This window comes from Penicillium subrubescens (assembly GCF_028828155.1).
Source record: "Penicillium subrubescens strain IBT 31985 chromosome Unknown utg000005l_segment0_segment0, whole genome shotgun sequence".
Lineage (NCBI taxonomy): Eukaryota > Fungi > Ascomycota > Eurotiomycetes > Eurotiales > Aspergillaceae > Penicillium > Penicillium subrubescens.
The window spans coordinates 832,550-854,945 of NW_026643155.1; the positions used below are offsets into that span (position 1 = coordinate 832,550).

Here is a 22,396-nt window from a genome sequence, read left to right on the forward strand (position 1 = left end):
TCCCATTGCCACGGCGCTTTAACACGATAGCCGCACTTTCACCTTTTCAATCTTATCGCATCTCATCTCTCTCATCCATCTACACACCTCTTCATCCAACACACGTGGCACACGATGCGCTACGAGACCTGGGATGTCCTGCTTTTCCCGGCGAGCTCCAGGGTCCCAATCCAGGAGTTCAAAACTCAATGCTTCGTGACCAGGGACCTTGAATCCCCTTATCTCCAGAGTCCGGAGATTCTCGGTCCAATTGCTTTCTACCGTTCTCAGGCCAGTGTTGGGCGGATCCCCGTTTTGACCTCTTTCATCCCCAGTCTGGTCCGCGGAGCTGCATTTCGCATCTCAATTCACAACTGGGACAAGCCTAAGCCCAGCCGGTTGATCGAGAGCATGATGCAGCCAGATGATGTGCTGTTGTATGAGGCCCGGGTCTTCATTGATGGTGAATGTGTTGCGTAAGTTTCTCATTGCGCGTCATCATCTACTTAGGGCTCGATACTGACCGCTTCGCTATAGTGCCGGTGTCTTCGGGCAGAGAGCGGCGTGGCCGTATGTGATCGGTGAGTGTCTGAATCTTGAGATCTATACTTTGTTTGTGCTTTTTGATCATCTGGACTAATGCTTTTTCTTCTTAAGATCTGAGTTCTCGTGTGTATCAGCTCACACCGCGGCAGTTGATGGACTCAGTGTTTTCTGACCTTGACTAGGTATCGACCGCGATGGAAACCAGGACTATCTCCGCTTTCCCCAGTTCCACTCTGAGATCCTCGAACAGCGACACTGGGATGCCGGCGATGCAATGGGCCGAATCAAGATTATGCTTTCGGAAGGCTTTTCTCGTCCGAATCGCTCGCCGCCGTTTGAAAGAGTCAAAGATGCTATCATCTTCTCTTTCCAGCATGCTCCTGAGCGTATGTATACATACCATGGGGAACGGCTCTCAAGTTCGGTGATTTGCTAATTTTACCAACAGAAATTTTGGAGTTTTCCCAAATCGCATGGCCAAACCCTTCCATGTGGGGTCAGGATATACCCCGGCCTCTCTACAACGGCGTCCAGGGAAGTCTTGACCCGAAGGAGCCAGATGATATTCATGCGCATTCGCCCCGAAAGCGTGAGACTTGTGCGCCCATGACCTCGATGGCATTAGTGGCATCAACCGGTCAGTTCAGCACTACCCAAGCACCCATCGTGTCCAACAACGCTTGGGCTGCGGGCCGGGCCTTTCCCCTCCCGACTTCCCAGTGGCATGCGCAAAGCCAGGCCCAGAATCCCCGGTGGACAGGCCAACAGGGTCGCTACCAAGAGGCCTTCATCGATCCATCCGTGGACCCTTTCATCAATGACCCGACCTGGCGACACCGCGGTGCTCGCTCATCCCGCGATGACGTCCCCATGCCAGACTACAGCTCCAACAGCAGCCGGGCCATTTCCAGCATGACCGAAATGAGCTACGAACTCAGCAAGCAGTCCAGCATGTCTGCCCCCATGGATGAGGAGCATTACAACATGCTACTCGAAGCCTTGACTCCCACAAAGCCTCCCATTATTCGCCCCCCCCTTCGAGCGCCGCTGCTGCTATGGCCACCCTGATGCCCACTGCCAATGATACTCCGGCAACCATCCGCAAGGCAAGCAGCCAGACTCCGGGTGCTGGGCGTACTTTGGGCCTTCGTGAGCGTTCTCAGGCTAGCAGCCGTGATGTTTCTGACTCTGTCAGCATCCCGGCAGAGAAGGGTTCTCCAACCAAGATTGGAGCTAGCCCCAGCGCCAATGTGAAGAGCCGGAAGGAAGGAGATAAGGAGAAAGAGAAGGAGAAGGAGAATGACCAGGCACAGAAGGAGAATGAAAGTGTCGGCAGTTCCAGCACCAGCACCAGCACCGAGCTGTAGGTGAAGAGGACTGATACACTGGATTATTCTTATGGTCTTATGGAAGGAGGACTGGGACGACTTGGGGGACTTGAACATATTATTAGGTTAGGTAGCTCATAATGGACATGAAGAGGCTACTGGAGCTCTAAACACAGCCTGTGATATCGTACTTGAGCAGTTGATTCTACAGTCATACCCAGAAAGGGAATATCAGAAGACCCCGGAATTGTTTGTATAAGATTGATAACCAGTATATCACGTATTTCGCCTAACTCGAATCTTGTTTGTCGTTTGCCATATCAGGCATCGTCCACCGTAACCATAAACCGAACCGTAGCGTGTCTCCAGATTGTTTGCTACCCCCATTGGACCTTCTTTCCAAATCCAGAAAGCGCGTCTCTTTTTCCGCGCTACCGTGATCGTGCCTTTACATCCACTCGCGTCTCCTCCTGTTTTCGTCTTCTTTCTTCTTCCTTCTTTCGTCTCCGTCTTTCGTCCCCCGCTCTCCCGCACTTCCATCCATCCATCCTTCTCGGTCGAAAGATCTTTGCTTCGCTCTATTGCCTACTGCTCTTCTGTAGTAGCTTCTGCTTCTACTCTCTGATCTTCGAACCGCGTTTCCTCAGTATCAAGAAAATCGACACCATGTCTGAGGCTGACGCCGAGATGACTGGTGACCCCCCGCCTCCGGGTGTCCTGCCTGGCCCAGGCACCCAAGCTTCTTTGACTGCTGACCCTGCCATGAGCACTGGAACCTCGTCTATGACTGGAACCTCGCCTATGACCGAGCAGCACATGAACGGTATGGATGCTCCCCTCACTGCCCTTGAAATTTTTCTGTCACTGAGATTTTTCACTGCCACTGAGAGATGATACTAATCATGATATTCTCATCACAGCCCCCTCGACCTCCACTGCCCTCTCTCCAACGGAGAGCTCGTCCACGGAGGGGCGTCCTGCCAAGGGCACCCCGATGATTGTGGAGAGCAGCACTCCTGTTACTCGGGCCGAGACAGAGGTAGCGGAGTTCTTGGAGTCGATGGCCGCGGTGCTGAATCCCGAGCAGGGTGAAGGCTCGAAGAAGTCTCCTGTTCGTCCTCGTGTTCGACTGCCACCAGGTGGTGGCTCGACTGTTGGCTCCTCGTTTGCTTCGTCTGGCTCGTCTTTCGGTGGCTTCGGTGCTCAGGCTGTTTCATCTCGTGTTTTGGGACCGAAGGCCAGCCCGGCTAAGATGAGCTCAGCTGAAAGCTCACGTATTGCAGCTACACTTCCTCGGAGCCTCGAGACTAAACTGGTGCTGCATGGCGAGCCCTCCAAGTCAGTCTCGTCTCATCAAGGTATTGGTCTGGGCGTTTCAGTCCCAACAGTGACGTCGTCCACTGGTTTTGTCTCGTCTGGAACCGTTGGATCTTCTCCTTTGCGTTGGGTTTCGGGGCCTCCCATGCAAGGACAAGGACGCGGTCTGCCCGGAAATGTGTCATCTGCCCTGCCTCAGAGCAGTCATTTCATTGATGGACCGGTGTGTTTTGCAGAAATCCTGCTCGAGGAACTATTACTGACTATGGATTTTAAAGATGACGATAGGCTCGCTCACGTTGGAGGGTCTGTCCCCATCGGATGTCCTTTTCTACTTTGGAGTTCTCTGCATCACGGCTCATTTGTCGCCCCAATTCGTTTTCAAATACGGTGGAATGAACGGACGACAGATTGGCGGACGGCTTATCATGTATGGGCACACTGTTTTGGTCGCGGCGACCTCGGACTCGGCTTACATGGCCCGGGTGGTGGCCTGTAGCCGGGCCTTGTACAAACTGCGCAAATACCATCCAGAATGGCACATTCCTCCGTTGCCACTTAATGATTCCCCTCAGGTGTATTGGGATTGGGTCGATTTGCTTGAAGGTAAGACCTTGACAACCCTTGCTCATTCTGATAATATCTCTGGTGGATGAAGGCTAACGGGATTTTGATTGAAGCGTTCTGTGGCGAGGCCAACTGGCCTAGACCTATATACAATGCATCGGTCTTGGGGAACCAATGGCATTGTGAAGTTGTCGTGGGCGGAGTGTATTTCCGTAGCTTCAAGGGATTTGACAGTGCGAGCCTGGCGCAGATTTCCGTTGCTCACCATGCCTTGCATCAGCTGCTCGTGACGGATCAAATGGACGTTGGGGATGTTCTGCCTGCAAGCTCGCCTTTGTTGATACTACCAAAGGCCAAGAAGAAGCCAGTGACACCCCCAAGCGAAGAGGCCATCCGTCACAGAACTCGACTACTTCTGAATGCTGTTGAATCGCTACGACCCTATCCCGCGGAACCCAAGAATGCTACATCTTTGGAAACCGCTGTTGATGCCCTCAAGGGCCGATTGCAGAAGCAGGAAACCCATCCTGCCGGTAAGGTTTCTGGCCTATCTGGAGGCAGGGTCGGGAAGCAAGCGGCCAAGCCAGCAAAGGCAGCGAGACCGGCACAGCCTGTAGCTCAGAAGAAGCCGGGCAAATCCCCGAAGAAGCCTAAGAACCCTCCTCCCCAGCCGCCTTCCCCTCAGCCTTCACAAGGCCGGGCATCGTGGGGACGAGAGTCAAGGGCTTCTCGTCGGGGCAGCTTCCGCCCTCTTCCGCCTGCGAAAGCCGAGACCAACGGCCAGAACAAAGAGAACGTCGAACCTCAACGCCCCGAGGCTTCACAGCGACCAAATGCCAATCTGGAGCCACTGAAAAACTCCCGCTTGGCACCCATCGAACTGAAGGACGTTCCTATTTTGGATCCATTGGCAAGCCTGAAGGCAATCCTGGATGGGTTGGCTGTTCTCAGCCCCCACGCGTCCTTCCTGAGAGTGATGAAGAGTGAGTTCCAATCAATACCATCATCTCTCACCAGGTCTCCCTTTCAGATGCCTCATTATCTATTTAACAATATCTCTTGTTCCTGAACTAACTCTCATTATCTCACAGCGATGTGCCTTGTCCTCAAAGTCGCGGAACCCGACATTCGCCATGACCAGGCCCCCGACGATGAGTCTGGTCAAATTCGCTCGCTTCATGCATACTTCAATGACCCAAATCCCTTCCTGACCCGGGCGAGTCCAGTGTTCTTGGGCAACGTGCGCTGGATTGACGAGGATGATGCGCTCGGCTTAGCCGTGAAGAGGGTCATCCTCTTCCTGCTTAAAATGTGCAAGGATGAGGTGGAGGTAGATATCCTCGAAGCCGCGTGGAAGAAAGAACTAGCCTGGCTGCAAGATCTGGAGCGGGAGGTGGAGCACCGGCTCCGTGAAGCCGAGAACTTGCTGTAGTTCTTGAGGACGGCCGCTGAGATGTCCTCGTTTGTTTGAGTGTCGATGTCTTTGTGTGAAATTTGTGATGTACGAGTACTCTTTGGAAACCACTGCCCACCGTCCCGAAGCCGTCTGCTGTGATAATCGGCTTATGGTCATGGCGCGGTTGACAGGACGGTGGGCGAGCATTTTGGTGGAATCTTCGCTGTCTTGGGCATGATCCTGGGTGCGTCCTGGGAACTACCCAATGCTTCGGGATTCTACCTTTGTAAAATTATTTTGTATGAATATGAGATTGTCTGATTATTATTCGTGCCTCTTTGATACTAGCACAAAGCTAACTGTGCACGTAGCGAATCCCGAGAATCTTGGTTATCGTTTTCCAAAGGTAAGGATACAAAAGAAGACCATCGAGAGCTGCCCCATCTGGATGTGTTTCTATGCCTGTGAACTCCCACCCGACTGACCCCTAGGTAATGAAATTGATGATCATAGAGAGAAATATCAACCAGACGAATGCATCCTTGAATTTAGGACGGACAGCTAGGGAAAGTCCCTATTCCCATGGAAGTCTGAGTGAGTGGCTTGCGGGTGGCTCATATTAGCTAGAAAGCCAGAATATCGAAAGCGTGTATGTATGACCATCCACTAAGTAGGTAACACCGATTCCCGTTTATTTTTAGCCGTTTAATCTCCGCTCTAAAGAAGTGCCCCCGAGAATAAGTTAGAAAACAAATACTACATATAGTTAGTTAATAATCACTCAGGTTGTTCAGCTTTGCGTGCTAACCGTAGACTAGGCCCGAGATAGAATGTGGAGAAATAAAAGCACACCCACTGAGCCCTGCGGCGGTTGTGATGAGCTATGCCCCGATGATCTTCAGTGGCACTCAAGCCCCAAGAGTTAACAGGTAAGTTCTCCAGCATGTCTGATCACGGAAAAGAAAGTTAACACGCATACCAAGCTTCCTAGCGCTGAGTGCAAACCTGGGAAAAAGGCTGATAGACCACTGTGTCATTCTTAAATGGCTTACAGGTATACTAATCTTATTCTATTCCATTTCAATCCACTTCTATATCAATCTTTGTCTCAAATCAAATCAGTATTTAGTGGTACGCTTGGGGTTGCTGATACTAAGGAAGCACCTCAATCGGCACCTCCCGTTCTCGCTCTTTCCCAGATTCGATTTCTTAATGGAATGGTCGTTGTACTTGAAAATATTCGAAAACGTAACAGTGAGGAACATCAATGCTGACATATTAGTGGTAAGCTGATGCCGATCTGAATTTATTAAAACTCAGCATATGTAAGCCCCAGTGTTTCAGAAACTGTATCCTGCCACTTAGACATGCTATTCGGAGATTTATCTAAGCAATTTCTCCACAAGATGCAGAGAATAAATAGCTCTCAGCAGTTAAGGGATATTAATCTATGATCCTGCCAAATTAAGCCAAGTTCTTAGAAAGAAATTAAATATGTAGAGCTGATGTTGATCCTCGCTATGTCTATAAAAGCGTTAGGGAAGCTTTTCTGCAGGGGAAAAGCCACACCCCTGTGCTTGAACGATGAGGCTCCTATCAAGTTCGGCCTTCTCTTTGTTGGTTCCCGCCGCTTTGGCGGTGACACCAACATTGACACCAGGAGATATATCGACAGCCGCAACCAAACCAAGAACCACCTATGGATCTAGCGCCCATCCTGGAAGTACTGGACTTACTAGCACCAAGACTAGGTCCATCTCTAGTGAAACTAGTACGACCATTTCGGGTACCACCAGCACGTCCATTTCTAGTGACACTAGCACGTCCATCTCCATCTCCAGTACCACTAGTACGACGCATCTATCCACTATAACAACTATTTTAGCTACGACGCAGTACTCTGTCCAGCCTGTTGACGCGACCAACACTGCCACAACCGCCTTCTTGACAACAACAACAGCTACAGATGGTCATGTCGTACCCTTTATCTTCGTTCCTGCTGCTGCACTTGGCGCTGAAGCCGCTGGTGTTGCGGGAGCGGTAGGTGGAGCTGTAGGCGAAGGTGTAGGAATCTTTGGCGGTTTGTTCACCCTGTGAGAATTGCAGCTAATCTGTTGCTAACGATACGCCTTCAGGATTTCTTGCGGATCTTGGGCTGGGAGGCCTGGTTGAAGCCTTCCACTTTCCTTCACTTGCTGGAATTGTCCTGGGTCAAGCTATCGACTATAAAGCAAGCCCGACTGCGACAGATGACTCTCACACAAGCAAAACAACAAAGTCTACTTCGTCGACCTCAAGCACTTCGACAAGCACCAGCAGTAGCGCGCCAACTGCATCGGCAACACCATGGATTGTCCAATCAAAATCCGGCACGTCGAATTTCTTGTTCAAAAACCTTCTCAAGGAGAAGGTAGAGAATTACGACTCGGGTACATTCATATCCTTCCCGAATTTTGATCTTTTTATTGTTTCGTTGAATTCCACTACCGCACAATCGCTCAGCGAGGAAAGCATGGTGAGATCCGTCGAGGAGAACAGTGTCAACGAGTCTAGTGACTTTGAGAAAGCTTCACCCTACAACGGAAATGCAAAGAGGGAGGTGCTTAAGACAAGAGACCAGGCAGTGGAAAAGAGAGCTGAAACAGTGACCTTGACAGAGACTCCTGGTTTCGTCGCGACTGCCGCACCTCAGGCCGCTCACTTGTTTAGCCAGGTTGACTCGCCAGTTCACCTGAAGATGTTATCCGATCCCAGCAAAGGCACCAGCAAAGACAAGGATGTTCTGGATTACACTTTCCAATCTTCTCTAGGAAAGGGTACATATGTCTATGTTTTGGACACGGGTGTCCGTCGGTCACATGAGGTGAGCTTGAAAATCGATGGAGCATGCCTTGCATGATGATTTACTGATAAGTGATATCTAGGACTTTCAACAAAATCCTGTCGAAAATGTGGCAACTGGCTATGATCCGAAAGACACAGAAGGTCATGGAACTCGGATGGCCGATCTCGTCGGTGGTGCCTGGGCTGGTGTCGCTAAAAACGCTAAAGTTGTGAATGTCAAGTTTGGTTCCTCAGACATAGGGAACCCAGTGGAATTGAGGTCAAGGATATACTCGGCCTGGGCCGCGATACTGTCGGATGTGGAGGGTAATAAAAGACAAGGCAAGGCGGTAATTAGTCTTTCCAGCGGTAAGACCTAAGATGCGACATTATATTGCTTGGACTGCGACTGACAGGTAAACAGGCTGGGACTCCTACGTGATGTACGCCAATGGTGTCTTTTTGTCGGCAGAGGAGGAGGAGCAACGTCTAAAGTACACCATTTTCAACACCTTACTTGATGAGAGTTTCAAACTTGGAATCACAGTTCTTGTCGCAGCAGGAAATCAAGGCAAATACGGGGTGGATATCAGCCAACGAGCACCTGCTGGACTAGCTCAGCCGGGATATTATCCCGCCCTGATCGTGGTCGGATCGGTTAACTCCAAGGGAGTCATCAGTCCATTCACCAACAAAGACAAGGAGGGGGCGATTACCATTTATACTAATGGTGAGGATATCATCGCCGCCGACTATAGATCAGACAATGGCTGGTCTATTGCAAGTGGCACCTCAGAAGCTACAGCCCAGGTTGCAGGTTTGGTGGCGTACTTCCTCGGGAGATCTGACTTGCAAGAGAGACTGCAACAGGGTGGCCTTGGGCAGGTTGCGCAAAATGTGAAGAAATATTTGATCTCTCAAGGTCAACGGTATACTAGCGGTGGACCGTTGATTGCGAATAATGGAGAGCTTGTGGCTGTCCAAGCCGAGATCCAGGGTTCATCATGCGAGTTCCAACAGGGATCATCCCAAAACGCACGTCGTGTCAAGAGAGATGCAGGCTTCACGTTATCAACGATTGCATTCACGAAGGAATATGAAATGGTAAGAGACACAAGAAAACTTCTCGACGAGGGACTAACTGAGATACATAGGTTTGCACAAGGTCGGTTACCTCGACGTCATCTTCTACGCAGACGGCATCGGTCACCTCTGATAGTCACTCGTCATCAACCGCGAGTGGACCAACTGATACGAGCAAGGCCTCAACAATATCTGGAGAACTAACTAAGTCAACACATTCAACGGAGACTAAACAAACCGAAGTCAGCAAGACATCAACATCTTCAACCAAGTCTACTCATTCAACTGAGACCAAACAGACTGGAGCCAGTGAGACTTCAACAGCACAGAAGACCACAACCTTGGTGACAACGACATCAACCAAGTCTATCCATTCAACCACAACCGGTCACTCCGAGAGTTCCACCTCTTCCTCAACAAAATCATCCGCATCTTACCAACCAACCTCCAACACGCATGGTACCAATGTGGTAAGTAGTCTTTCAGCTCCACTGCGCTACTTGAAACTGATTTCTATCAGAATGTGAATCGTGGATGCATTTCGGTCAACGACAGTCCACGTTGCGCGGGCAACGCAGCCTACAGTAAGTACTGGTCATTCATCTTGAATTTCCAATAAGCTGCTAATCAATTCCATAGACGTCGCATATCAACAAACTTACAACTCCTCCGCGACTATCTACGCTCAGTTCGATGGCTCTGACTCAAAAGACGAATATGTTCGGCCTGGCTGTGAATTGCGAGCGAAATTTCCCAGCTCGTATGGCGACGTGTACTTCGGAAGTGACAACTGTCTCTACGATTCGGGCAGTAGTAAAATCTTTGATCAATGCTGCACAGCAAAGGCTACTACTACAGTCCGCAACCCCTATTACCAGACTCCAGTATCTACGACTACCACCAGCACCACTAGCACCGCGCAATCCGCACCGACCACGAATCCGAATCCGGCTGGAACCAACTTGGTATGTTTGCCGAGTCGTCATAGCTATCTAGTATCAGATGCGCTAACTTTGACATCTATAGCACATCAACGGTGGATGTGTCCTTGTAGATGATTCCCCACGATGCGCCGGAAACGAAGGCACTATCACCAAAGTCTATTCCGGTGTCTACAGTACGTTTCCTTTGGGGGCACTCTACCAATTACCGTATTATGAAAGACATTTCCACTAACGATTTCTAGATATCGGATCCGATCCGACCAAGTCTACCAGTAGCGCGGTGATTCTCGCTGGATTCAACAAGAAGGATTACACCGATAAGCAGCAAAAAGCTGGCTGTCAACTCAATGCCGTTTGGCCAAGCGGCTATGGCGACATTTACTTTGGTGCGGACGGGTGTTTGTACGATGGCGGGGGCAGCAGCATTGACAGTCAATGTTGTTCTGCGGCTGCATTGTCCAACCAGGACCCTGTAACAAACCCCTACCATGATCCCCGGACTGTGGTCGTGATTCCAGGAACGGAGTGGGGCCGTTGAGAAGGGGGTGGAAAGGATGATGCGCCATGTGATATGGCACCCTGTCCCGACAATTAGAGCTATTTCTGTGAATATGTGGCGGTTGAGGGGGAAGTTGATTGATTGTGTGCCTTCTTTTTAGTAGAAGAAATAATTGAGGCAACATATATAGCGAGAAGATAAATTCCGTGAATTATCCTAGAAGAAGTAGGTCAAAAGATCGTACAGTAATGATTCCGGGAACAATATCCCCACCTCACGGCAAGAAAGATATGGAATCATCCTTGAAATCATATTGCATGCTATATTCGAAATCCACTTTTGAAAAGCACTTTTCTTGTTCTAAAAAATATTCTCCCAATAAGCACGTTACGAACAAATGCCCAACACCAAGTCTTTTTGCTAAAATTCTCTCTTACACATTAATGGAGAGGAATCCTACTTAATCGCTTCATTCCCAATCGATATCACTAGCGGCCTCGCTCTGATTTCGGCTTTTCTCGCAAGTTATTCCATGTCATCGATAATCTTCATAAATACTGCCAGCAGGCTCACCATTTCCATGAACGCGACTGTTATGCCGTCAAGGAGGTTCGGGATATCCCAGAGGAGCTTTTCGAGGACGTAAATCTGGATGATGAGGAATCGATCGGCTCATGGGGGAGGCCATGGCTGCGCAGCTCCCTGGCCGAGATGTTGATGCTGTCCGAATCGAGGTCCCAGATTCACTTAGTGAACGAGGAGATGTTAATAAATAAATATATCGCCTGCAAGATATACACAGGGGCACTATCCACGTATGCTGGACCGCATTACATCCATCTTCGACGAAAGGGAATTTCTCCTCAAGAGAGGGAGCTTGCTTGCTATGAGAGGGAACGTTCCATCCGCAACAGAGAAGTTACTCTGCAAACACGAACTGAGTCTTTTGATGGAACGAGGGACACGCTCCTCCGAGGTCGAAACTCCGACTTTGTGAGTGGTTGGGATGGACTGAAGCATGCGTTCAAGAAAGAGAATATCATGATGGTGAACATCGGGTTTCTTGGCTTCTAAAGTGAAGATTTTCATTGATGACGTGGAAGTGAGGAAAGGAGGAAATGGAGTTGACCGAAAACGACTGAAAGCAAGAAGAGGCTCTTGCAATATGAACCCAACAACAAAACAAAGACGGAGAGGGGCTTTCCACTTGTCAGTTGTTCAACATTGTCCTTTTTAATAGGATTCATACTGAGGGTGGATGATTGATCCCTGTTCCTTTTTCTAGATGGTTTACGCTGCGAGTTCCTTCCCATGAAATTTTCACTGTTCTGTTTCAAGGCGAGCCATGCTTCCAATTATTATTGGTCTATTGAGAAAGGAACCCTAAATCTAGTGGATTGATTCATTTATTGAATCGCATTTTGTTCTCATCGAAAGTAGAGCAATATCCGGCTCATCATTAGCAGCACGACAGGCGAATCTTCACATGGACACTACTTTTTAACACCCTACATTCTAGCCAGCATCATAACCTTAGGTCTTGTTGAATAAACTATCTATCATAAAAATCTATCATATTCATCTCATTGCACATAACTCCCAATGACCCCAAGTAGAATCGTCGCCCCAGTCATCCACCAACTCGCAACCCCAAACGCCCCTTGGATATCCTTCCTCAAGATCGCCCACAGAACACCAAAAAGAAGACTCGGCGGGAAGAAGGCAAGTCCCAAAATCCCCCATATTCGTCTCCAATTCCACTCCTCCCGGTAAAATATCCCCCATGCCTCTGTGATCTCAATACCGTCAGAGGTTAACTCAGTGTCGATTTTCTTGGGTAGCTGCTGCATAACGAGATCTGAGCCGGGGCGACGGCTGTCTGGATCTTCGAAGAAATCCATCATTAGGCGGGGTCCGATTGGTGGGGAGTGTTTCGAGGGGATTGGTCGGCATTGATAGGTTGAGCCCAGGGGTGGGACGAGGGTTGGTGGTGGAATGCAGGCGCAGGGTTGGCCGGGGATGCAGATTTCTGGATGACAGCGAATGTCTATGTAGTTTGTGCCGGCGTATAAAAACTGTGAGTGGCTTGTTAGTATGGGACAGGATCCAAATTTGTCAAGAACTGGGCTTAGCCTTTTCGGACGGGCGTGTCCATTCTTTAACATGAGATATGTGAAAGGTTTGGATGATATGACAAGTTTACGTACCTTCATAAAATGAATGCTATGCAATTTCCTCAAGGACCAAAATGATTCAAACTTTCTTCGGTGACTGAAGTAGATTTTACGCAGTGCATGGAAGAGTTGTCGATCATCGGTAATTTGCGTGACGTATTCTTGATGCAGCTTTATTGGCCGGCCACGACGCTCAATACAACACAGTAATAGAAGTGGGCGTGACTCTTGGATGCCAGTTCCTATGTGTTGTGAGGCTATAGCAGGTTGGCCGCCAGGAGTGGTGATGGCTGACTGGGTGACATTGCCGCCGCCTTGAGGCGTACTTGCACAAGGTGTTGCTTGAAGACCGCCGGAATTTGGTGTGTACCGAGCGGCTGCAGATGAAGAGCCTTGAATTTCAGTACCTTTAGCCACGATATATGTCGGCACGGTCGTTGCCTTCAAAAATTCTTGAAGAGCTTGGAGTGCACCAGGTTCATGCTCGACATAGTCATCGTAGAGATTCTTGCCATGTCGCTGTGACATATTAGCATCTTTGAAACTAAGAATGGCCCAGGAAAAGAGACTCACATTCGTCCATCTAAACCGCGTATGTTTTTCTGGTAAATCCTCCTCTACCTGGCATAGTTGGAAAAACTTATTCCAATACCAGTATCTTTCCATACCCCTCGCCCGGAATCTTGCTCTCGTTGCGGCCATGTCTATCAACGGAAATCCCCAAAGACGCGTAGACCTGCGGAATACAATGCCTCCCCTCATCTTAGATATTCCAAATTCAAGTTTGATGTCCGCCCCTACCATCGGTCCATCTGGAAAGATAAAGTTTGCCAGATCCTTTTGCAGATTCTTAATTGCAGCGCTCTCCAGGATAAAGTCTCGACCATGAGACACCAGTGCGGTAAACGTCTCTGCAGGTTCTTCATCCTCGTCACTGCTTGACTCAATTATTCCTTCTGGCAGAGATGGCTGGGCCATTATATGGAGTTTGAAGCTTTCAGTGACTGAAGGAGTTCGGAGTGGGATGAAGGGTGACAGGGGTAGATGGGTGGGAGGTTCATTCAAGTATTTCAGCTCAAGCTTGTTTCCAATTTTATCGGCAATAAGGCGGGCACGCATTAAGATCAGTTTTGAAAGATCGAGTTCAATCGCTTCTCGCGCCTCCTCTTTCAGATTCAATGCGAATTGCTTTAACAGTCGTCGGAAATTGCGGACGAAGCGTTCTAGTGAAACCTCTCTTTCAACGATGGCCTTCTCGTAGAGACCTGTCATTTCTGTATCGTCAAAGAATATGCCGACAAGCTCTTCAATTGCTGTCTGCATCTCATCTACCGTCAGTCGCGTGTCTGTTGTCATAATAGTTGAGGGCAGAGTTGCCAAAGAGAAAACGGAGGGTGGATTGGATGTGTCGCTCTCGGAGTCCTCTGCTTTTGTACTATCCTTATCAGAGTCATCCAGGCTGCCCGCCGCCTCGCTAGCATGGCCTTGGGTCTCTGAAGGATTTTGCCATGCTTCTTTGTTTCCTTTAGCAGTAGACCGCTGATAATCTTCACTGCTAGACTCTCTAAGCATCCAGGTTGGCGGCAGCAGCATAGGAACCTCCCGGGGTTCGAAGCCCGCACACTTCGGACAATGCCACTCAACCAGCTTCATCTTGTTACAGAGTTTGCAGGTCTCGACCACGCGATTTGAAACATCGTCTGGGTCGAAAGACTCATAGCCTTCAGAGTCTTCCTCGATAGACTTCGTGTCCCAGCTCGAAGGCCATGTAATGCCCAACTCCAAGGCCGCAACCCGTCCTGCCTCCTCTTCACCAGAACCAATGCGAGCAAGGTCCATCGTGAGGTCCCTGCTTTGATCGGTGCCTAATTCGTCGGCGTGATTTCTTTTTGGGCGAGAGGTCTTCCACATCTCGATATCAGAAAATAGATAGTCTGTTGAAGATAAGTGGTACTGGTTGTCCTTGGATCCCAACTCCCTGCCATGTCCACTGATTATCGGCTCCGTATTTGCCTCCTCGGGAACCGTGTACTCAGAGTCAAAGGGCAAATCTAACTCGGCAGCTTCGTGAACTGTAGCCTTGCCTCCACTAGACTCGGCGTCATTGCTCCATAGCTCCATGTCTCCGAGACCTTGGAGCTTAAGCGGGGGTGAATATCCCTGCTGAGCTTCGTGCGAGATGATATCGAGAAAATCCGTCGCTTCTTTACTCTTCGCCAATTTTAAAGTCGCCTCGTCAGAACCAATGGCCTGCGCAGCCCATTTGAATTTCCCCTTTAAATTGATCAGGTTTACTGCTATAACCCCAAACATTTCCGGGGCACATAAAAGATCTTCCACCAGTTCCACGTGGGACACTAAAAAGGTGGAAAATAGACCTTCATTCTTTTGAAGTGTTTCGATGTTCGCCCTGATTCTACTCAAAGCGACCAGAATTCGATCCCGTGTAATGGTATTATTCTTATCAGGTGTCTGTAGAATGAAACGCTCGAACCCGGTCTTGAATCTTCGGAAACTTTGTAGATAGGCCTCGAAATGCAAATGAAACCTGGCTATCTCGGCATCCTGGTCTTTGTAGGGAGCAGATGCTTTCATGAGTGACTCTGTTATGTCACAAGCTGAGCGGGCTGCGCTCACGAATGCGTCCTTCAAGGAATCCGTGTCGTCCATTGGGATGGCTGTGAGCGTACCCAGCGATCAAGAACTTTCGGTGCAGAGGAAACCAGATGTGATCGCTTCTCAAGGGATAACTTCAATTAAGTCAAGGCTTGAATATGAGGGGCAGTGCAAGAGTTAGCGCTGTATTCATATGAGGCTGACAGACACCGCCACATCGCCTGGGCGCTTAGAGCAATGTCAAACAGACAAGCCAGCCAATCAATCGCTAGACACCTTCATGAACCCTGTTGAGTTGATGCTGCTGGATCACAAATACTAGGCTATGTTTATTTCCTGCGTTTGACCAGCAACGAACTCAAGTACAGGCACAATCAAATACGATCGTTCAGGAAAGCAACACAACATAAATCCGAGATTCGGGGATCAGGTATCTTAATCCCAATCCAATTTTAATCGATGCCGGCAAACCCAGGGACCAGAACAGCAGCAAGAAATACAGCTGGCCCGCTCTCCCCTAATATCATCATCCGCCTCATAATGTCCTCAATCATGGCGTACGCAAGTTTATAAACGCTAATCGTGATTCGATACATCATACTTTGCATACCCATATCGTATCGAGCCTCGTCCGAGAAAGCAACAGTGATCATTGATATACCTCAATATAAGAAAAAATGTAGAATGGGTAACGTAATAGTGAATTTCCAGTTCATAACGCCTGTTCAGATAGAGGAAATAGAAAGACCAGATCAGAAGTAGAAAAGAAAAAAGAAATTGAAAAAAAGAAAGACAAGACTGTCACAAGAAAGGAGAAAGAGAAAGGCAAAGTATAAAAACAATCCAGATCTTGAGCCCAAGAAACAAGAATAGATCAAATGAAGAAAGGGAAAGAAAAAAGGGAAATCCGGTGTGTATGGCAACAGCAGCAGATGATGATGATGCGGCTGGAATACTGCGGACCGGACCCAGGGGATATCGGACAAAAGGCCAGATTCTCGTCCCATATCGAGCACGGGCAAGCAAGGGATTAAGTGACCAGACGAGGAATAAGTTAGTAGTAATAGAGGGAAATGAAGAGAAGCGAAGAAACTCGTAGGTCACAGTGCAACTAATCTCGAATACAGAATGGCGCCTCCGGGTGATAACAGGGTCAATCCATTCCTAGCCCGTCGCAATATCATCAACACCGCCCTTATGATCATTATTTGAGCGGGACATGAGATGTTTGACGGGCACAGGAAGGAATCATATTTGGTTGAAAAGGAGAGGGATGAAGGGTGAGGTAATAATGCAAACCAACACACGAGACTCAAAAAAGGAGAGGGGTACACCAACGCCAATCTCACAGCACATGCGCACGCAACACACAACCCAGCGAGGCAGTAAAAGTTTCCAAAAAAGAGATCCAAAAAAAGAACAATCAATCAAGCGCGAGAGTTATCCGCAGGGAATGGTCAAGGAAAACGCACTAGAACGACGAGGAATATCAAATGTACAAAAACAAGGGTATATCGGAGGTTTAAACACCTGAAGAGAACCGTTAAGACTTTTCAAATCATTCACAGGCCGTCACCAGCCCCGGTCTCAACACCGTCGGCAGAGTAGCCCATGTTCGGATCGAATCCGAAGCCAGTACCATCTCCGTCGGTGTTGAGGAACGTATCAAAGTCGAAGCTCTCCAGGATATCAGGGTTATCCAGAGTGCTGAAGTCCAAGCTGAAAGCAGAGGCCTGTTGAGGTTGGGCGTCAGCAGTCTGAGCACTGTGATACAGCGAGAGATCCGAATAAAGATCATGGCTTACGTCAGGGATAGCGAGATCATTGAAGGTTTGCTGGCTGGGGTCTGGAGTGGGCTGAACCATGGGGGGGGTGCAGGGGCCGCGGTCTGCTGGGGTGCGTTTGCAGCGGCATTAGGTCCACCCTTAGTAAAGGAGTTGGGAGGGGGATGAGGCGTGACGGGGGTAGACGGAGTCGGAGTAGGTTCATTAGCCTCGGTAGAGGGAGTAGCGGCGGCGGCAGCGGCAGCGGCGTTCTTCTTGTTGGGTCGCTATTCGAATAAATGTCAATGTGGGGCCCATGGAACTTCAGCATATGTAAGTCATCACGTACCTTGCGGGTATTCTCCTTTGCACCTTCCTTCTTGCCCTTGGGTGCGGCCTTGGTAGACTGCTGAGGCGTTGGTGGCGCATTGCCTGTGGTTTGGGGTGATGGCGGCTGGGGGCGGCCCGCATTGGCGCCAGCCGGTGGCGCCTGAGGTGGAGGCATGGTGCTGCGATCCTGCGGGGTACCTGCCTGGGGTTGGGTGGCCGGCGAGTGTTGAGGCATAGGCTGGCCGGGCTGCCATTGTCCACTAGGCATACGGCCGGCGTTGGCGGGGATGGGCTGGCCCATTTGAGCTCCAGTAAAGGCTGGATTGGAGCTTGGGGGACGCATGGGTCCACCAGGTCCGGGGAAGAATCCGGCAGCCGCCATGTCGGGAGGCATCTGTCCGCCGTTCATGCCCATGGATGCCGGAGATCCACGGTTCTGACCCATGTCGCCGGCGCTGGGAGATCCGGGGAGACCGGTCTGAGGCATCTTGGGCGTGCCTCGTTTCATTTGATCGCTGGGGTTCGGGGACGCACCCGCCCTGCTACCCTGTGGAGAAGTGCCTGGCGGCAATCCCTGTCCGGGCATCTGGGGCTGGCCGTCAGCACGGGACATGCTATCCTGCTCTTGACGAGCCATCATCAGGCGACGCTTATTCTGCTGTTCAAGCAGCATAAGTTGCATCTGATAGTCCTGGAGAGCATGGTTGCCATGCTGACCGCCAGGTGTCTGCATACCAGGCCGAACCTGTTGGAGCTGACCGTTTGAGCTGTAGTACTCTGGACCCATGGGGTACATGCCTCCTTGCCCATCCGGCATCGGCACCAGGTCCGCCTGATTCGGCATAACACCGGGATTCATCATACCACCATTCGGAAGGCCCTGGGAATTCAATGCTGAGCGAGAGTGATGAAGGGCCAAGTTTTGAGCATATACCTGCATGGATTTCTGTTGCGCAGCTTGCCCCTGCTGGAACTGCTGGAACTGCGCCGGATTCATAGCCCTTTGCATACCGTTCGGCATCATCAGCTGCTGGGGGTTTTGCTGGCCTTGCATCTGTCCCTGTCCACGTCCATTGGGAGCTAATTGCTGACCATTCACAGCACCACCTTCGAGGCGAGGGCGTTTCGAGGGCGAGGGGGCGTTGTCAGCAGATGCAGGTGACTGTGGCCGATTCCCGTTCATGTCCATTTCAGACTGTTCACGTTGCATCTGCTGCATCATCTGCATCTGCTGGTTCTTCTGGAACTGGGCGGCCAATTGCTGTTGGGATCTATAAGAGGGAAGAAAGAACGACCTGGTTAGCATCACTAAAAAACGGTGGCATGGAGATATGCCAAGGGTGGAGCATACAGGCCGTTGTTCAGAGCAGCCTTCTGCAAGTTAGGAGGAACCATGCCGTTGCCACCGCGGCGGACACCAAGGGGCACTTGACCGGGCATCATAGGCTGTTGTCGCATGAGCTGATTGTGCTGCTGCTCTCGGATGCGCATCAAGTTCTGAAAAGCCGATTGAGTTAGAATGAGGCAAAGGAGGAGTTGGGACAGAGTCGGGACAGAGCCATGCGCAAAAAGCATCCCATGATATCGCAACGTACCTGAGTGTGCTGAAGATACTGCCTCACATCATTGCTGTTACCACGCTTCCGCTGGGCCCAGAAAAAGTCCCAGAAGAGACTGAACCAGTCCAACAAGAACGAGGATTGAAGACTCTCATTGGGGAGGCTCGGTCGAGGAAGATCATCGGGAATCTTGATCTTCTCGCCATCCTTTCCATCAGTCATCATAGGATCGCCATCGACACCATTCACGTCGCCATCGCGCCGGCTACCCGGGCTAGTCTTCGTGCCATTGTCGGTGTTGATCTTAATGGACTCGTCTTGTATGAGTGCACGCGCGCAGTCGTGGTAGCCGCGTTTCAAGAAATAATCGTAGATATAGGTGTTGAGGCTGGTGATCATCATCTCGGGATTATTCATGTTCATGCCGCCGTCGTTACGGGGAGCCGTAGAGCCGTTGTTCATCATGGGGACACCGCCCACAGGGCCTCCAACCCCGGGGTTCATGCCAACGTTCATCTGGTTCATGGTGGCGAACGGTGGGTCTGCAGCCACCCTTGCCTATTTACTGTAGAACAATTCAAGTCGAAGCAATTCGTAAATACCAACGCGCATCCACCAACTCCGGCGATAAGGCCTAACGCGGGTGGGGGAGGCGGGAGGTTACAACGCGTGGAGGGGGGTTGTCAGGGAGGAGAGGCGGTCAGCCCTTCAAGTGTGACAACTGGAGCCGTGGCTTTTCAATATGGATATAATACACGCGTGCGAAGCAACTGCGCGAGTTCACCGAGTCCGATATCGTTCAAGGTGTGATGTTGCGATAGAGGATCTGCGGCGGCCGGGAACGTCTTCTCGGGGGGCGAGCCACGCGACAGGAGGCACTAGAGCCGAGGAATCGGGAGGCGCAAGCGAAGAACTTGAAGAAACCCGATTGCTAGAAGATCAAGCGATGGTCAGAATAGTGCTTGGCTTACGGACGGGCCAGAGGCAAGAGCGGTTCGCGGTGCGATAGGGTTTGGGCGATGACGGAGGTACAAGGAGGCGGAAAAAGCCCACAAGTGAGGAGGTTGGGGACTTGGGGGGGCGGCGATGCCAGACAAGCCCGATCGGGCGGGATTCACGAAAAGAGCAAAACTTGACATGCAACGACACGAAAAAGAAGGGAATTCGAAGGAAGAAGAGAATATACCAAGGGGCGAACTGGGTGGATCTCACGGTGGAAGGGGAGAGGAGCGAGCCGGGGGGTACGGCGACAAGCGCTGCTGCTCACTTCACTGCGGGAGAATCGCTTGTTCGGAGCGGATCAACTTGATCGGAACCCAGGGCTGGGGATGGCGCTGTCAGGCGTATTTCTGGGCATGCACGGTCGCAATGGACATGAGAGGGCAAAAAAGAAAAAAATCAGGTGCAGAAAAGGACAATCTGGGATATTTGAAGTCGAAGAAAACTTCTGCAGACGACGAAAAGATAGAGGTAAAGGTCTAGAGTAAAAAAAAGAAGAAAGAACGAACAAAGTGGGCTGGTCGGGTTCGATCAGGCGAGAATGATTAGGTATGGTGATATGCTGCGCGATGGGCCCTGCGATGGATCCCAGCGGGAGTCTAAAAAAGTCGGGTCTTCCGCGCAACCAAAAGGGCCCAAGAAGATCCAGTAGAAAGATCGGCGATCGAGCCAATCGGACAAGAATCAACCAAATATGGCTACAGCCAAGGGGGGGAAACGATGAGGGATGGATGGGGAAAGAGAAGAAAAAAAAAGTTGAAGCAGAAGGAAGAAGAAATTCGATGTGTAGGAAAACGGAGGGGCGGAGATGGTATCGGTCGTATTGCAATTACCGTACCGTGACACCACGCCGCACTCTACGGGGATGCTAATGGTAGGCGGACGCCGAATGCCCGATACCGACAGTATGTCCAATTCGCCGTGATGGCGGATGTATACAGGACAAGTATACGTAGAGTTGATACGTGGTAGATGTACAATTCTACAAGGATAGACTATGACACAATTATTCTACAGGTATCAAATTTAGACAGTTCAGTTCTTACTAACCGAAACTAAAGACATCAAGAGCGAACTATACACCACACCGAGTCCCGAATACATCGAGATCGGTCCAGTAATTGGCAGGGCTGGCCCGCCATCGTAAACTCTTCTTCAGGAAAAACATCAGCAACATCAGCCCCCCTGCGCAAATCGACATACGCCAAATCCTAATATGAAACAACTGTTCAGGCGATGCCGGTGATAAATCGCGTGGCGGGGGCAAGGTTCCTGGTTCCTACAGATCGATACATCAGAAAGCCTATTCTTGCATCCAAACCGAGCTAACCACGCAGCCAGCCAGCCCAACAGAGAAAATAAGATAGTAGACATTTGGGATCAACCAGAACACCATGAAAAGTAGAAGTGGGAATCAAGGCCCAAAAAACTTTAATCCATCATAGTTCTCGCAAAAACATAACCAATGAAAGCCTGCCATAACATAAAAAAGAGAAACGCCATGGATGCTCATCACCATCTAGTCCTCCTCTGGCGGCATCTCATCCTCGATGTATCGTACCAGTGAGACCCGCATCTCGGTAGTGTCGTCGCCACGGAGCACATCGCTCACAAAGTGCGCTTCAATCTGCATTTGAACCTGGAAACCGGGTTAGAGATCGGACCCGCCGCAAAGGAAAGTGTTGACCGGGGAAGAGGGGAAGGCGCCGGAGGATCGCAATCGAGCCTAGCTAGCCTCCCGGCCAAAAGTCTACTTACCATCTCTAGCGCGCCTCGAAGCACACCGCATAGGATATTCGAGAACCAGAGCTCGTCCTGCGCTCGCCCGTCGTCCGGCAGCTCGACAAAGTCGGCCAGGGGATTGTCGTCGAAGATAAGGGAGAACTGGTTGTTGTCGCTGGTCCAATTGGTGACCGTTGGCGCAACATTCAAGAAAATCTTGAAGCCCACCTGATCAGAAAGGTCAGCAATCAAGCCTGAACCAGTCATTCCATTTCTCTCCCCATTCTCAAGCCATTCTTCCAAAATTCTCACGCACCTTGGCAATCATATCGGCTGTCTCCCGGAAATTGGCGCATCGTCCCACTCCGGACTTGGCGAGGAAGTCTTCAATCAAACGCATGCCAATATTGTAGCCCATCTTATCCAGTTGCTTGTTGACTTCTTGGTAATCACTGTCATAATCCTGGCATAATTGCGCAACAATTGTGCCGTATGTTAACGTGACCAGCTCCGCATTGACTTTATCGATTCTCGTTCTGGGGAAACATGAAGCCGGGTTAGTTCGATTGGAACGGGGATAGGTGTATCATCGCATAGTGGATAAACCGATCATATCGACAAGTTTCAAGTGGGTTTCGGGGCTTACTGACTTCCATATCCTGTAATGTTGCCATAAATCAGCACATGCATCCGCGCAAGACCATAGCTTCACTTACTCTTCTCCTATTCTGGAGGCTTTTGAGGATGACAT

At 50.1% G+C, this 22,396-nt stretch overlaps 6 protein-coding genes across 6 annotated transcripts; 3 read left to right on the top strand and 3 right to left on the bottom strand.

Annotated features, from left to right (window-relative positions):
• Positions 1 to 114: 114 nt before the first annotated feature.
• On the top strand, positions 115 to 1,892 carry N7473_006832 (uncharacterized protein; the record flags this gene model as incomplete). The annotated part of the gene is made up of 5 exons (XM_057152772.1): positions 115 to 455; positions 517 to 560; positions 708 to 911; positions 974 to 1,469; positions 1,523 to 1,892. 5 exons carry the CDS (start codon positions 115 to 117, stop codon positions 1,890 to 1,892), a joined length of 1,455 nt encoding a protein of 484 aa, XP_057007110.1.
• A 627-nt stretch (positions 1,893 to 2,519) lies between these two features.
• On the top strand, positions 2,520 to 5,169 carry N7473_006833 (uncharacterized protein; the record flags this gene model as incomplete). Its single annotated transcript, XM_057152773.1, has 5 exons — positions 2,520 to 2,676; positions 2,774 to 3,393; positions 3,449 to 3,776; positions 3,851 to 4,720; positions 4,829 to 5,169. The coding sequence occupies 5 exons, from the start codon at positions 2,520 to 2,522 to the stop codon at positions 5,167 to 5,169; spliced, it is 2,316 nt and encodes a 771-aa protein (XP_057007111.1).
• A 1,663-nt stretch (positions 5,170 to 6,832) lies between these two features.
• Positions 6,833 to 11,556, top strand: N7473_006834 (meiotically up-regulated gene family-domain-containing protein; the record flags this gene model as incomplete). The annotated part of the gene is made up of 11 exons (XM_057152774.1): positions 6,833 to 6,884; positions 7,019 to 7,213; positions 7,269 to 7,996; positions 8,058 to 8,325; positions 8,381 to 9,060; positions 9,111 to 9,509; positions 9,560 to 9,623; positions 9,679 to 10,004; positions 10,066 to 10,156; positions 10,226 to 10,491; positions 10,975 to 11,556. 11 exons carry the CDS (start codon positions 6,833 to 6,835, stop codon positions 11,554 to 11,556), a joined length of 3,651 nt encoding a protein of 1,216 aa, XP_057007112.1.
• A 509-nt stretch (positions 11,557 to 12,065) lies between these two features.
• Positions 12,066 to 15,326, bottom strand: N7473_006835 (uncharacterized protein; the record flags this gene model as incomplete). Its single annotated transcript, XM_057152775.1, has 3 exons — positions 12,066 to 12,557; positions 12,690 to 13,175; positions 13,230 to 15,326. The coding sequence occupies 3 exons, from the start codon at positions 15,324 to 15,326 to the stop codon at positions 12,066 to 12,068; spliced, it is 3,075 nt and encodes a 1,024-aa protein (XP_057007113.1).
• A 1,508-nt stretch (positions 15,327 to 16,834) lies between these two features.
• On the bottom strand, positions 16,835 to 19,449 carry somA (putative cAMP-dependent protein kinase pathway protein (Som1); the record flags this gene model as incomplete). Its single annotated transcript, XM_057152776.1, has 7 exons — positions 16,835 to 17,005; positions 17,078 to 17,118; positions 17,196 to 17,322; positions 17,385 to 18,245; positions 18,300 to 18,636; positions 18,717 to 18,862; positions 18,961 to 19,449. 7 exons carry the CDS (start codon positions 19,447 to 19,449, stop codon positions 16,835 to 16,837), a joined length of 2,172 nt encoding a protein of 723 aa, XP_057007114.1.
• A 1,993-nt stretch (positions 19,450 to 21,442) lies between these two features.
• Positions 21,443 to 22,396, bottom strand: N7473_006837 (TRAPP complex core subunit BET3; the record flags this gene model as incomplete). Its single annotated transcript, XM_057152777.1, has 5 exons — positions 21,443 to 21,562; positions 21,682 to 21,873; positions 21,962 to 22,181; positions 22,296 to 22,304; positions 22,362 to 22,396. The coding sequence occupies 5 exons, from the start codon at positions 22,394 to 22,396 to the stop codon at positions 21,443 to 21,445; spliced, it is 576 nt and encodes a 191-aa protein (XP_057007115.1).